Below are 14,444 nucleotides of genomic sequence, written 5' to 3'. Positions count from 1 at the left end.
TTGCTAAGTTGTGCACCGGGGCCTCCCACTCCTCTTTCTATTCTGGTTAGAGCCTGTTTGGGCGGAGAAGTGTATCTCTCCAAAAACTGTGGTCTTAAAAGAGTTGTAAAAGTTGTTGGGTTGTTATTTTTATTGCAAATGAAAATATGCTAGCCATTTATGTTCTGAAAATAGTCTACATTTCCCCCTCTACATTTTCTGATATAAAAATGCCTATCATACCCATTTGTTAGAACAGACGATGAATACAATGTGTAATGTTTTTGTTGATTGATGTTGTCTTAAGTTAAGATGAGAGTTTTTCACTATATCTTCCACAACCTTCTAAGGTAGATGAATTCTTCTGAGAAAGCGTAATGTAATTRGTTTTATTTTTTATGGCCGTCTATCCTGTCTTTCCATTTATAATCTAATGCTAGATTACAGGTTTTGCAGAGTATATTGTTGTCTGCAAAGAGCATCCCAGCGGGGTATTGGCAGACTTTTTTTTCAAGCAATATTGTGATTTTAAATYTTTGATCTTTTCTGGTTTGATTCATAGTCTCGTCCCTTTAACTGTACTAATTGTTCACTTTTTTATAACCTCCGARGATCAGGGATTGAGTCTGTTGAAGAGCATTAGATTGAGCAAAGTGAGTTGTTGAATCACTTATCTACTTTTCCCTGCCAAATAATAGGTTTCGTGCAATTAAGATTTTAATTTAGGCAATCCCCCCCCCAACAAACAATCACGCACAACCAGACATTGAAACGCAGCACCAGTTTCTGGTTGGTGTTGAAATGAGAGAAAATAAATAATGGTTCTGCAAATTTGTATTTTTCCTAGGTTCTGGCCTTTCTAGGGAGCTTTTCCTAGCCACCATGCTTCTACACCTGCATTGCTTGCTGTTTGAGGTTTTAGGCTGGGTTTCTGTACAGCACTTTGAGATATCAGCTGATGTAAGYAGGGCTTTGTGAATAAATTTGATTTGATTTGTATTTCCATGGTTATCATTCAAGCACACGTTGATTTATCAATATGCTAAATGGTTATAGTTCAAAAAGTATATAAAGTATAACAKATATTTTGACCATRAATCTAAGTAAGGTCAGTCTGAACAGCTCAACGTTGGTTTGGAGTTGATAGCTTCAATGGTGAGAGGAGATTTTAATTTATTTTACCTTTACCAATGAAGATTCCAGATTGAAATAGCAGAGATGTAGCACAAGATGTCATACCCTCTAATGTTTTGTCTAATCTGTTGGAAAAGTGGTAAACATTTCAGTTGTTTATAAGAAGTTAGAGGAAATGTCGTTGTTAGCAAAACAGCTGTATTGTTTGATCGGTAGACAATATTTTTGTTTCCAATTTCCAATTTGAATAGCAGAGAAGTAGAGGAAGATTTCATGCGCTCCAGCTTTTTMTCTAAGTTGTTGGAAAAGTGGTCAAATTAGCTGATTTGTGTCAACAGTTGGTGTTTACAGTGAATAGAATAGAATGTTGGAAGTTATGACATCACAATGGCGCCTTTAGAATGTTGAGGAAATCCCATGAAAGTGGATGGAGGACAAAAAGATGAATAATTTAAAAAGTATAAAATATAGAAAACCGTTGTGGTGTTTATTATGCGTGAGGAGTAGAGGAGGAGTATAAAAATAATAAGAATCATGTTAAAGTGAGGACTCCGTTAATTACTGAGTTTGTCAGTGAATTGAAGATGGGGAATAAACCACAAACAAATTCAGATGTTAAAACCTGTTACGGCTAGATGTTCCGCAAGCGGAACACCTCAACAACATCCTTCGAAATGGCAGAGGGCCAAATTCAAATTAAATTGCTATAAATATTAAACTTTCATGAAATCACACATGCAATACACCAAATTAAAACTACACTTGTTGTTAATCCAGCCAACATGTCAGATTTCAAAAAGGCTTTACGGCGAATGCAAACTATGCGATTATCTGAGGATAGCACCCCACCAAACAAACACATGACATTCATATTTCAACCAGCTGGGCGCGACACAAAACTCAGAAATAACGATATACCTGTAATTCATGCCTTACCTTTGAAGATCTTATTTTGTTGGCACTCCAAAATGTCCCATAAACATCACAAACGGTCCTTTTGTTCGATAAATTCCGTCGTTATATATCCAAAATGTCCATTTATTTGGCGCGTTTGATCCAGAAAAACACTGGTTCCAACTCGTGCAACATGACTACAAAATATCTAGTAGGTTACCTGTAAACATGTTCCAAACATTTCAAACAACTTTCCTAATACAACTTTAGGTATTTTTTAATGTAAATAATCAATKAAATTTAAGACGGGATAAACTGTGTTCAATACCGGACGAAAACAAAGTGGAGCGTGCTTTCAGGTCGCACGCCTCTAACAAACAGTACACTAGACTCGAGCKTTCATTACGCAAAGGAAAAACATCAACCAATTTCTAAAGACTGTTGACATCTAGTGGAAACGATAGGAACTTTAGAGTGTTTTCTATCTAAATCTACCAATTATATGCATATCCTAGCTTATGGGCCTGATTAGCAGGCAGTTTACTTTGGGCACGCTTTTCATCCGGATGTGAAAATACTGCCCCCTAGCCCGAAGAGGTTTTAAAGGCAGTCGTATCATATTTATATATTTTACCATTAATTAAGCAGGGAGTTACCATTGAGACCAGGCTCTATTTTACAAGCCCTACGTATACAATTGCATATGAACCAATGTGCATTTGCATCATTATAGAAGCAATGTTCTATCTTTGTTTGATGCTCCCAACCAATTTTTTATTTATTTGCAACGTTTTGACCATGTTGGTCGTCGTCAGGTTCAACCTCTATTTCACCAGGATGTTGCGCAGGGCACAGAGTTGCGTTAAAGACAGTGATGTCTATGTGTGAATCGGGAAGTAGAAGACACACACCAGGTCACAATTACCTGAACACACACGCTCTCTCTCATCCACTCATGGCTTCACATCTCCTCCTTGTCCTGCACATKATTTTCTTCCTCACTGGACTTTCAGGTAAGAGAGGGTACACCGTTTCTTCATTGATGTTAGTATCAGGGCTCAGTTCCTCCAAATCAGACACTGAGTACATTCTGACATTCATTGGACTTGTAGCGTTCTGTCTACTTTGCCCAAGGACATGGTAGTCACATTGTGCATTGTCATATTTGGTCTGATGTGTTGATGAGAGCTGTTTTTAATGATAGGTCTCCACATTCAACATATGTCTTTTTCAGCAGTTCTCTTTTTTTTCAGTAAAAAATTATGAAATAGAAAAGGCAAAAGCTCCCATGTCTACAAATATATTTGTAGATTACAAATATTCATACCTACGTGTTTTCTAACAAATGTTTAGTAACATATTATACACTAACATTTAAAAAAATATATGTTCAAGGTTGTACTACAGTAGTACAGTATCAGAACAACCATCCAGAGTATTTTACAATATACAAAATATTACAACAACTTCAACTCATTATTCTTTTCAAACACCACTATTAATTAATTGAAACTAGAGATGTCTTCTTAGTTTAGGGGTGTAGTATGTCAAAGATAAGTATGATTTTAATGGTCAAAGTGTTGCCTCTGATCATGGCTAGACTTGGGTGTGACAACATCAGCACTTAAAGTAGATATCTCAGTCATTATCTGCTGTCACAACCACATTTGGCCAAATTTCCAAAGTAATTTGGTTGATAAGCTGGTGGGACTTGTTGAGTAAAATGTTTTAATTCAAAACTGTTTGTTGTTTGTTGTTTTGTCTACAGATACACAGAGTGTGTCCAGAGTGAGTCTTGTGTCTGTAAAGCAAGGAGGCTCCATCACCATCCCGTGTCTCTATGATCTGAGATATAGAAACAGTGTGAAGTACTGGTGTAGGGGATCTAGTATCCTTGGTTGCTCTACTGTAGTACGCACTGACCATCCTATGACCAGTGGAAAGACCTCAATCTCTGATGACATCAACCAGCGAATCTTCACTGTGACCATGACAAGTCTTAGTCCTCGTGATTCTGATTATTACTGGTGTATTGTGGAGAGGAAGAACAAGGCAGATGAGGGGGTTCAACTGCAGKTATCTGTTACTCCAGGTAAGATGCACTGCTTGCATATCCAGTAATGCAGATGAATAGTGCTCAGTAATGTTGCATGGACAACCTGTTGATGAGTGTTTTACTTTTCCCTGTGTAGCTGTAGGAGACAATCACAAATACTTTCACCAATTAAATCCACAGAGGAATATTGCTGATTTATAAAATAGGATTGAACACAATGCTGGTTTTTCCAATGATACAGCAAAATATGCTTTATCAAACATAGTCTGTTCTGACCCAGGAGGCGTAAACAAATAATTTATTTAATTTCATCTTGAATATATTATTTGATTATTAAAAATTGCTTCAATGCAAAAAGGCACAAAATAAGTACATTTGTCTTACAAATTTCTTTCAGCATTTTATTGAAATCCATAGTTGCATATTGCTGTAATGAGATCATTCACTTCTGTGTTATTTTATAGGGGCTGGTGTATCTTTGACAATATCTATAACAATGGTGACTTTAGGAAATCTCCCAATCATATCGGTGTGGGCTTTTATCTGACTCATCATATCACAACTTATCTCCATTGTGTTCAGATACTCCAGGACTCTATGTGGATCAACAAGAAGTGACTGGAGTTGAAGGACAGAATGTCACTGTGCGTTGTTACTATAGTGAAGCTGGAGCCAGAGGGAGCTGGTGCAGGATGGGTGGGGGTGGGAAATGTCTGCTGAATTCTGGAACTCTAGATAGAACATCAGTGACATTACACCAGCAGACCAATATTGTAACCAATGGCAATGTTTTAACGGTTATTATGAGTGCACTGAGGATGGTGGACACTGGCTGGTACAGGTGTGCAAATAGAGACTATCAGATGCCTGTTCATATCACTGTCAATCAGCAAACCACAAAGCAGCATACCACCACCTTCAGTAAGTACTGAGTGACAATTATTGGTAATGTTAGGTTCTAATTTTCAGAGTACAAACTCAACGGACACGATGAGAGCTTTAAACCAAGTTTATTCTGCCCATAGGGTCAATACAGCTGCATTAGACAAAGACATGGTTTCACCCGTGGTAGTATACATACCCCACTTAGGGTGGAGTCTCCTCCTTATCGCTACACATTGCATCATTATTGCTAGGCAGGGTGTGATATGGGTCTTAAACGGTTCCTCCCCTTATCAGTACTGCCACATGTGACCATTTTCCCTGCACTCAGCCCCTCCTAAGCTTCATTATGGCACCCCTCATGTCTCTTTTTTAACTAATGATTAACAATAGTTAAAGCTCAGAAACCAAACCTATCAGTAAATAATGCTTTACTTCCCAACTTAGAAGCTAGTTTGAGAAATGCTGAAAGTACTGTATTTTTCTTCTACCTTGACCCTGACAACCTTTCCAATGCCAACAGCCCAAGACATCTCTGCTGGTAAATCCGGAGAATCTGCAGTCTCTTCTCAGCCGTCAGTCAGCAACATCCAGACGTAAGTGTACACAAACACCCCTAAAAAATCACCACTCAATATAAATGTGCATGACTGAAATTTGGATTGTTGAAAACCATGGTTTCAAAACATTGTTCTAGCCTACAAAAGGTCTGTGGATGACTTTACAGCAAATTCTTCCTGCTACAGAAATGGCAAAAGAATGCACAATTGTGAGGTGATACAGAGAGCAGATGTTGCTTTGCAAGGTATTTCTACCTGAAAATACATGATCGAAGTGATTAATAGCTGGTATTCAGCAGTCCTAAAAGTATGCCTTATTTACTTTGAAGATTTACAAAAAAGTGATTTTGTCACACAGCACATGCAGCAGCTCTACAGAGATGAGATGTTGAATTGGAATGAAAATATGTAATATACACAACAACTGAAATATTATTTTAAAGTAAAGTAATGTGAATAAATTGTTAATAAGTGATGAGCAGTAATGGGCAGTCACTACCATCATGGGACTTTTATGAATTGTTTTATTCTGTGTTGTTACAGCACTCAAACCAAATAATAGAAAACGAAATCGAAAACCGTGATATTTTTTAAAGAATTGAACCGAAACCGACCGGCCTCAAAAAGCACTAATTGCTCAGCACTAACTCTTCTACAGATTGGAACGTACATTCTTCTACCTGCTGAAAGTTGGTAATGCACTGCTCTTCCTCCTGTGCAACATCATTGGAGTGGTGAAGTTGAGGAAAAACCGACATCAAGCTGATACCAACGATGTTTAGAAACCAAAGAGGTCTGTCTGGAGTGATCAAGGGTCACATTTACCAACGAGTTGCACCAAATGCAAGGCGTGCACCTTTTTTCTAAGTACAGGGAGGAAAAAACTAAAATATGCCGCTGTCATGAGGCTTAACCTTTTTTCTTTACCACAACCTTCATTTGACATATTTGCATACCTTTAATGTTTAATTCCCTTAGAATAAGACTAAGGTATCAGATTATATTCCAACAACACGTTCTATTTTCTTTATCCAGCTTTATCTGTATGATTAGTTTTATTTAAATGATTCTATTATTATGTACATGTGTTGTGGAATTAAAGTATTGTCCGATGTGTCTCTAACCCTTTTCCTGATGGTTATTTCTCATGGTTTAATGTAACAAATCACAGCCTGGTTGAACTGTTCCATTAATAATTCCTCTAGCTTTATAAATGAAAAATATCCATGCTAATAGACTCAATTGTTGATAAACATTGTTAATAAAGAAACTAGACCAACACAGGACTCAGGAGTTAATACATGACTGAGGTTATCAGTGTGTTGAGGATGGGGAATAAACCACAAACAATCATCAAATTAACCAGTATACGTAGTAGCATCATTTTGACTATATCACCATTGGTCAGGTCCAACAGTTCAACACCAGTTTTACACAAGGTCTTTCATGGGGCACATGGTTGCATTGTGTCATTAAAACAGGAAGAGCCTTAAAGAAGTGATGGATCAGCGAGTAGTGTCAGTTGCTTGGGTTTCTTGGTCCCTGACACACACCAGTGTGCCCATAAAACATAAATACTCACAGACACTCTCTCTCTCATCCATGGCCGGCTCCAGGTATAAGTGACATAAGCGGTCGCTTAGTGCCCAAGGCCTCTAGGGAGCCCCCAACCACCCCAAAAAACTCAGTCAATGTCTCATCTTATTGTCGAGAGTTAAAATAATAGAATACACAAGGCGCAAGTTCAAAATGTGGCTGTGCATCAACAGTTTTTCTCTTGTTTTGTCAGTCACTTGACAGTCACTCAATTAGCCATGTCAGCTAACAATTTTTAGCTTGGTAAATTAGTCTAGCCAGCTATCTAAACTTTTACTGTATTAATCATGATCGAATATCAACCGGTCACGCAGGGCATGTCCCTAGGGGCCCTGACTTCCAGGGAGCCACCATTGATTTAGCCTGGTATGGAAACTGCTCGGCCTCCGACAACAAGGCATTACAGAGGGTAGTGTGTACGGCCCAGTACATCACTGGGGCCAAGCTTCCTGCCATCCAGGACCTCTATACCAGTTGGTGTCAGAGGAAGGCCCTAAAAATTGTCAAAGACTCCAGCCACCCTAGTCATAGACTGTTCTCTCTGCTACCGCACGGCAAGAGGTACCGGAGTGCCAAGTCTAGGTCCAAAAGGCTTCTTAACAGCTTCTACCCCAAGCCATAAGACTCCTGAACAGATAGTCAAATGGCTACCCAGACTATTTGTGTTGTCCKCCCCCCCCRCCCCCRCCCCCTTGTACGCTGCTGCTACTCTCTGTTTATTATCTATGCATAGTCACTTTAACTCTACCTCCATGTACATACAGTATTACCTCAATTACCTCGACTAACCTGTGCCCCAGCACATTGACTCTGTACCCCTTGTATAAAGCCTAGCTACTGTTATTTTACTGCTGCTCTTTAATTATTTGTTATTTTAATTTGTTATTTTTTACTTATCTATTTTTTACTAAAAACACATTTTTCTTAAAACAGCATTGTCATTAACATGGCATAAGTCACGGCAAAACTTGTATAAACTTAGAAAACAAAAAATCCAAATAATTTAAAACTTTTTTCAAACTTCTGTTGAGAATTAGAATAGTACAATACACAATGTGCAAATTCGAAATTTGGTTAGTCATCAGCAAATTGTGCTACAACCAAATATCTTAGGACCCCCAAAAAGCTAGTGCCGGCCCTGCTCTCATCCACTCATGGTTCCTCATCACCTCCTTGTCCTGGACATCATTTTCTTCCTCACTGGACTCTCAGGTAAGTGAGGGAAGACATTTAGTTTTTTGATATTATTAGGCTCACTTCCTCCAAGTCAGACACTGAGACTGAATACACGCTGAAAGTTATAACACTTGTAATGTCCTATTTACTTTTTCCATGGACATTTTAGTCACATTATTTTTGAGGGACTCAATATTGTACAAAATAATCCATTCAGTGTTTCAGTATCTAATAAACATGCCAGTAACTTATTTTTTTCAAACATAACTTTGATTTGATTGAAACTAGAGATTGTCACCAGAGTTTAGGGGTGCAGTAAATGTCAAAGCTACACTATATATACAAAAGTATGTGGGCACCACTTCAGAATAGTGTGTTTGGCTATTTCAGCCACAGCCGTTGCTGACAGGTGTATAAAATCGAGCACACAGCCATGCAATCTGGAGTAGTGGAAATGCCTCCTGTGGAGTGATGAATCACGCTTCACCATATGGCAATTCAAAGGGTGAATCTGAGTGTGAAGGATGCCAGAAGAACGCTACCTCTACCAATGCATAGTGCCAACTGTAAAGTTTGGTGGAGGAGGAATAATGGTCTGGGGCTGTTTTTTATGGTTTGGGCTGGGCCCCTTAGTTCCAGTGAAGGGAAATCTTAACGCTACAGCATAAAATGACATTCGTGATGATACTGTGGCAAGAGTTTGGGGAAGGCTGTTTCCTGTTTCAGCATGACAATACCCCCGTTCACAAAGCGAGGTCCATACATGGTTTGTCGAGATCAGTGTGGAAGAACTTAACTGGCCTGCACAAAACCCTGATCTCAACCACATTGAACACCTTCGGGATGAATTGGAACGCCAACTGCTAGCCAGGCCTAATCGCTCAACATCAGTGCCCGACCTCACTAATGCTCTTGTGGCTGAATGGAAGCAAGTCCCCGCAGCAATGTTCCAACATCTAGTAGAAAGCTTTCCCAGAAGAGTGAAGGCTGGTATAGCAGCAAAGGGGGGACGAACTCCTTATTAATTCCCATGATTTTGGAATGAGATGTTCGACAAGTGTCCACATACTTTTGGTCATGTAGTGGAAATATGAGTTGAATGGTAGAAGTGTTGTCTCTGTTCCCATGGCTTGACTTGTCACAACATCAGCACTTTCTGAGTCAATAACTGATGTCACAAACACATGGTGTGGCAACCAACAACAGTTTGCCTCATTTTTCTCCAGATGTCACAAGATCATTCATGCGTTATGTTTGGCTAATGGGACAGTAACAGTTTAGCAGACACTCTTATACAGAGCAACTTACAGTTGTGACTGCATATGTTTTTGTACTGGTCCCCTGGGAATCAAACTATCAACCCTGGTGTTGCAAGCCCCATGCTCTACCAACTGAGCCACACAGAACTCTTGAGCAGCTGCGTAAAATTAAACTGTCAAATTGTGTTTTATATTGATGTGTCTGCAGGTACACAGAGTGCATCCACAGTGAGTCATATGTCTGCAGGTACGCAGAATGCATCCACAGTGAGTCATGTGTCTGTGAGGAAAGGAAGCTCCATCACCATCCCATGACTTTATGATCAGAGTGACCATGCAAAATACTGTTGCAGAGGATCTGATTGGTTTGGTTTCTCTACTGTAGAACTCACAGACCATCCTAAGAGCAATGCTACAAGCTCAATTTTGTGTGACCATGACAAGTCTAAGTGATTCTGATTAATATTGGTGTATTGTGGAGATGACGGATTGGGTAGATGATGGGGTTGGACTCCAGCTATCTGTTACTCCAGGTGAGATCCATGCACTGCTGGAATTAATTGTAGTGCTCAGTAATGTCCCATAAAGTAATGGAGTTTGATGGTAGGCCTTGAAATACATCCACAGGTACACCTCCAATTGACTCAAATTATGTCAATTAGCCTATCAGAAACTTCTAAAGCCATGACATAATTTTCGGGAATTTTCCAAGCTGTATAAAGGCACAGTTAACTTAGTGTATGTAAACCTCTGACCCACTGGAATTGTGATACAGTGAATTATAAGTGAAATAATATATCTGTAAACAGTTGTTGGAAAAAATACTTGTGTCATGCACAAAGTAGATGTCCTAACCGGCTTGCCAAAACTATAGTTTGTTAACAAGATATTTGTGGAGTGATAGAAAAACAAGTTTTAATGACTCCAACCTAAGTCTATGTAAACTTCTGACTTCAACTGTGGTAAAACAATTGATTGGATTGTTCTTGACATCTACTGTAGTACATTGAATGATGAGGGTATAACTTGTAAGCAGTCATACACATATTCACCACATTAATAAATTGGTAGATTACAAACATTCCTGTGCACCTCCTGGGTCAGAACAGTCTGTCATCCACTCATGGTTCCTCATCACCTCCTTGTCCTGGACATCATTTTCTTCCTCACTGGACTCTCAGGTAAGTGAGGGAAGACATTTTGTTGTTTGATATTATTAGGCTTAGTTCCTCCAAGTCAGATACTGAGACTGAGTACATGCTGAAAGTCATAACACTTGTAATGTTCTGTTTACTTTGTCCATAGTCACATTATGATTTTCAGTACTTTGTCGTCAGAGGTATTGATTCATTTTATATGATTGAATAGATATAGTGTCCATAATATATGCTTTATCTGATACATTACATTAGTCTTTTCTGTCTCTATGAGTTCAGGTTTTCCAGGCCTTTATGTTGACCAAAAACAGGTGACTGGAATTGTACGGGGGAGTCTCACTGTCAATTATTACTATGGTAATTCTGGAGCTATGATGTGGTGCTATGAGGTGCTATGGTTCTGGTGCAGTGTTGTGATAGTGACTATGAGTGGACTATAATGAAGAACACAGGCTGGTACTAGTGTGCATTGAGAGACCTACTGATAACTGTTCATATGACTGTCAGTCAACAAACTACAAAACAGAATCCCAACACCATAATTAAAAACTGAGTGACTATGTACAACAAACCACACTTTAATCCATGCTTTACTTCCCACAAAGACAAAAATGTGGTGAAGAAAGACCTCAGTGCAGTACCTCTGAAAGCCAGTGAATGGCTAGCTGACAATAAGAGTCCATCTTGTTCGGGTCCAAAGTGAAACTGAGGAAATCCCCTAGCTTTAAGGTGGTAGTAGGTGACACAGTAGTCACAGCAAAAGAGTCAGTTCTTGGATGTGTTCTAGATAACCATCTGAGAATATGGTACAAATAGTTATCTCCAAATTGAATCATAAAATCCTGTTTCTGGCAAGAACTTCCACATTTCTATTAGAAAGGAAGGCAGTGGTCAAATCAAATCAAATGTATTTATATAGCCCTTCTTACATAAGCTTATATCTCAAAGTGCTGTACAGAAACCCACCCTAAAACTACAAACAGCAAGCAATGCAGATGTAGAAGCACGGTGGCTAGGAAAAACTCCCTAGAAAGGCCAAAACCTAGGAAGAAACATAGAGAGGAACCAGGCTATGAGGGGTGGCCAGTCCTCTTCTGGCTGTGCCGGGTGGAGATTATAACAGAACATGGCCAAGATGTTCAAATGTTCATAAATGACCAGCATGGTCAAATAATAATAATCACAGTAGTTGTTGAGGGTGCAGCAAGTCAGCACCTCGGTCTCTAGAGAGTTGAAAACAGCAGGTCTGGGAGAGGTAGCACGTCCGGTGAACAGTTTAGGGTTCCATAGCCGCAGGCAGAAACAGTTGAAACTGGAGCAGCAGCACGGCCAGGTGGACTGGGGACAGCAAGTATCATCATGCCAGGTAGTCCTGCGGCATGGTCCTAGGGCTCAGGTCCCCGAGAGAGAGAAAGAAAAGAGAAAGAGAGAATTAAGAGAGAGCATACTGAAATTCACACAGGACACCGGATAAGACAGGGAGAGTACTCCAGATATAACAAACTGACCCTAGCCCCCGATACATAAACTACTGCAGCATAAATACTGGAGGCTGAGACAGGAGGGTCAGGAGACACTGTGGCCCATCCGATGATACCCCCGACAGGGCCAAACAGGAAGGATATAACCCCACCCACTTTGCCAAAGCACAGTCCCCACACCACTAGTGGGATATCTTCAACCACCAACTTACCATCCTGAGACAGGCCGAGTATAGCCCACAAGATCTCCGCCACGGCATAACCCAAGGGGGCGCCAACCCAGACAGGAAGATTACGTCAGTGACTCAAGCCACTCAAGTGACGCACCCTCCTAGGTACGGCATGAAAGAGCACCAGTAAGCCAGTGACTCAGCCCCTGTAATAGGGTTAAAGGCAGAAATCCAGAGAATCCCAGACAGCAAGGGCGGTTCGTTGCTCCAGAGCCTTTCCGTTCACCTTCACATTCCTGGGCCAGACTACACTCAATCATATGACCCATGAAGAGATGAGTCTTCAGTAAAGACTTAAAGGTTGAGACCGAGTCTGCGTCTCTCACATGGGTAGGCAGACCATTCCATAAAAATGGAGATCTATAGGAGAAAGCCCTGCCTCCAGCTGTTTGCTTAGAAATTCTAGGGACAATTAGGAGGCCTGCGTCTTGTGACCGTAGCGTACGTGTAGGTATGTACGGCAGGACCAAATCGGAAAGATAGGTAGGAGCAAGCCCATGTAATGCTTTGTAGGTTAGCAGTAAAACCTTGAAATCAGCCATTGCCTTAACAGGAAGCCAGTGTAGGGAGGCTAGCACTGAAGTAATATGATCAAATTCTTTGGTTCTAATCAGGATTCTAGCAGCCGTATTTAGCACTAACTGAAGTTTATTTAGTGCTTTATCCGGGTAGCCGGAAAGTAGAGCATTGCAGTAGTCTAACCTAGAAGTAACAAAAGCATGGATTAATTGTTCTGCATCATTGTTGGACAGAAAGTTTCTGATTTTTGCAATGTTACGTAGATGGAAAAAAGCTGTACTTGAAACAGTCTTGATGTGTTCGTCAAAAGAGAGAGACCAATTTGGGTTTCCAATCGCTCCAAAAGAATGTGGTGATCGATGTTATCAAAYGCAGCACTAAGGTCTAGTAGCACGAGGACAGATGCAGAGCCTCGGTCTGACGCCATTAAAAGGTAATTTACCACCTTCACAAGTGCAGTCTCAGTGCTATGATGGGGTCTAAAACCAGACTGAAACATTTCGTATACATTTTTTGTCTTCAGGAAGGCAGTGAGCTGCTGCGCAACAGCTTTTTAKWTTTTTTTTTGAGAGGAATGGAAGATTTGATATAGGTCGATAGTTTTTTATATTTTCTGGGTCAAGGTTTGGCTTTTTCAAGAGTGGCTTTATTACTGCCACTTTTAGTGAGTTTGGTACACATCCGGTGGATGGAGAGACGTTTATTATGTTCAACATAGGAGGGCCAAGCACATGAAGCAGCTCTTTAAGGAGTTTAGTTGGAATAAGGTCCAGTATGCAGCTTGAAGGTTTAGAAGCCATGATTATTTTCATCATTTTGTCAAGAGATATAGTACTAAAACACTTYAGTGTCTCTCTTGATCCTAGGTCCTGGCAGAGTTGTGCAGACTCAGGACAGCTGAGCTTTGGAGGAATACGCAGATTTAAAGAGGAGTCCGTAATTTGCTTTCTAATGATCATGATCTTTTCCTCAAAGAAGTTCATGAATTTATTACTGCTGAAGTGAAAGCCATCCTCACTTGGGGAATGCTGCTTTTTAGTTAGCTTTGCGACAGTATCAAAAATAAATTTTGGATTGTTCTTATTTTCCTCAATTAAGTTGGAAAAATAGGATGATCGAGCAGCAGTGAGGGCTCTTCGATACTGCACTGTACTGTCTTTCCAAGCTAGTCGGAAGACTTCCAGTTTGGTGTGGCTCCATTTCTGTTCCAATTTTCTGGAAGCTTGCTTCAGAGCTCGGGTATTTTCTGTATACCAGGGAGCTAGTTTCTTATGACAAATGTTTTTCATTTTTAGGGGTGCAACTGCATCTAGGGTATTGCGCAAGGTTAAATTGAGTTCCTCAGTTAGGTGGTTAACTTCTCTAGGTTATGTGGGACGCTACCGTCAAACTTTCATGAAATCACACATGAAAGACACCAAATTAAAGCTACACTTGTTGTGGATCCAGCCAACTTGTCTGATTTCAAAAAGGATTTACGGCGAAAGCACACCAAKTGATTATGTTAGGTCAGTAGATAGC

General features: G+C 40.0%; 1 protein-coding gene across 2 annotated transcripts; it reads left to right on the top strand.

Moving 5' to 3' along the window:
* The first annotated feature begins 2,898 nt into the window (after positions 1-2,898).
* LOC111951864 (CMRF35-like molecule 1) lies at positions 2,899-6,786 on the top strand. 2 transcript variants are annotated; one of them, XM_023970150.2, is made up of 5 exons: positions 2,927-3,020; positions 3,776-4,099; positions 4,646-4,984; positions 5,469-5,541; positions 6,164-6,786. In XM_023970150.2, exons 1-5 carry the CDS (start codon positions 2,963-2,965, stop codon positions 6,285-6,287), a joined length of 918 nt encoding a protein of 305 aa, XP_023825918.1. In that variant the 5' UTR covers positions 2,927-2,962; the 3' UTR covers positions 6,288-6,786. The 2 variants fall into 2 exon arrangements, with proteins under 2 accessions (XP_023825919.1, XP_023825918.1); XM_023970151.2 differs by lacking the exon at positions 4,646-4,984 and having other exon boundaries at positions 2,899-3,020.
* The last annotated feature ends 7,658 nt before the right edge of the window (positions 6,787-14,444 follow it).

The sequence above is a fragment of the Salvelinus sp. IW2-2015 genome, linkage group LG25 (genome assembly GCF_002910315.2).
Source record: "Salvelinus sp. IW2-2015 linkage group LG25, ASM291031v2, whole genome shotgun sequence".
In the NCBI taxonomy this organism is placed as follows: Eukaryota; Metazoa; Chordata; class Actinopteri; order Salmoniformes; family Salmonidae; genus Salvelinus; species Salvelinus sp. IW2-2015.
The sequence above is the reverse complement of the archived record's forward strand: the minus strand, read 5'-3'. Positions and strand labels throughout refer to the sequence as shown.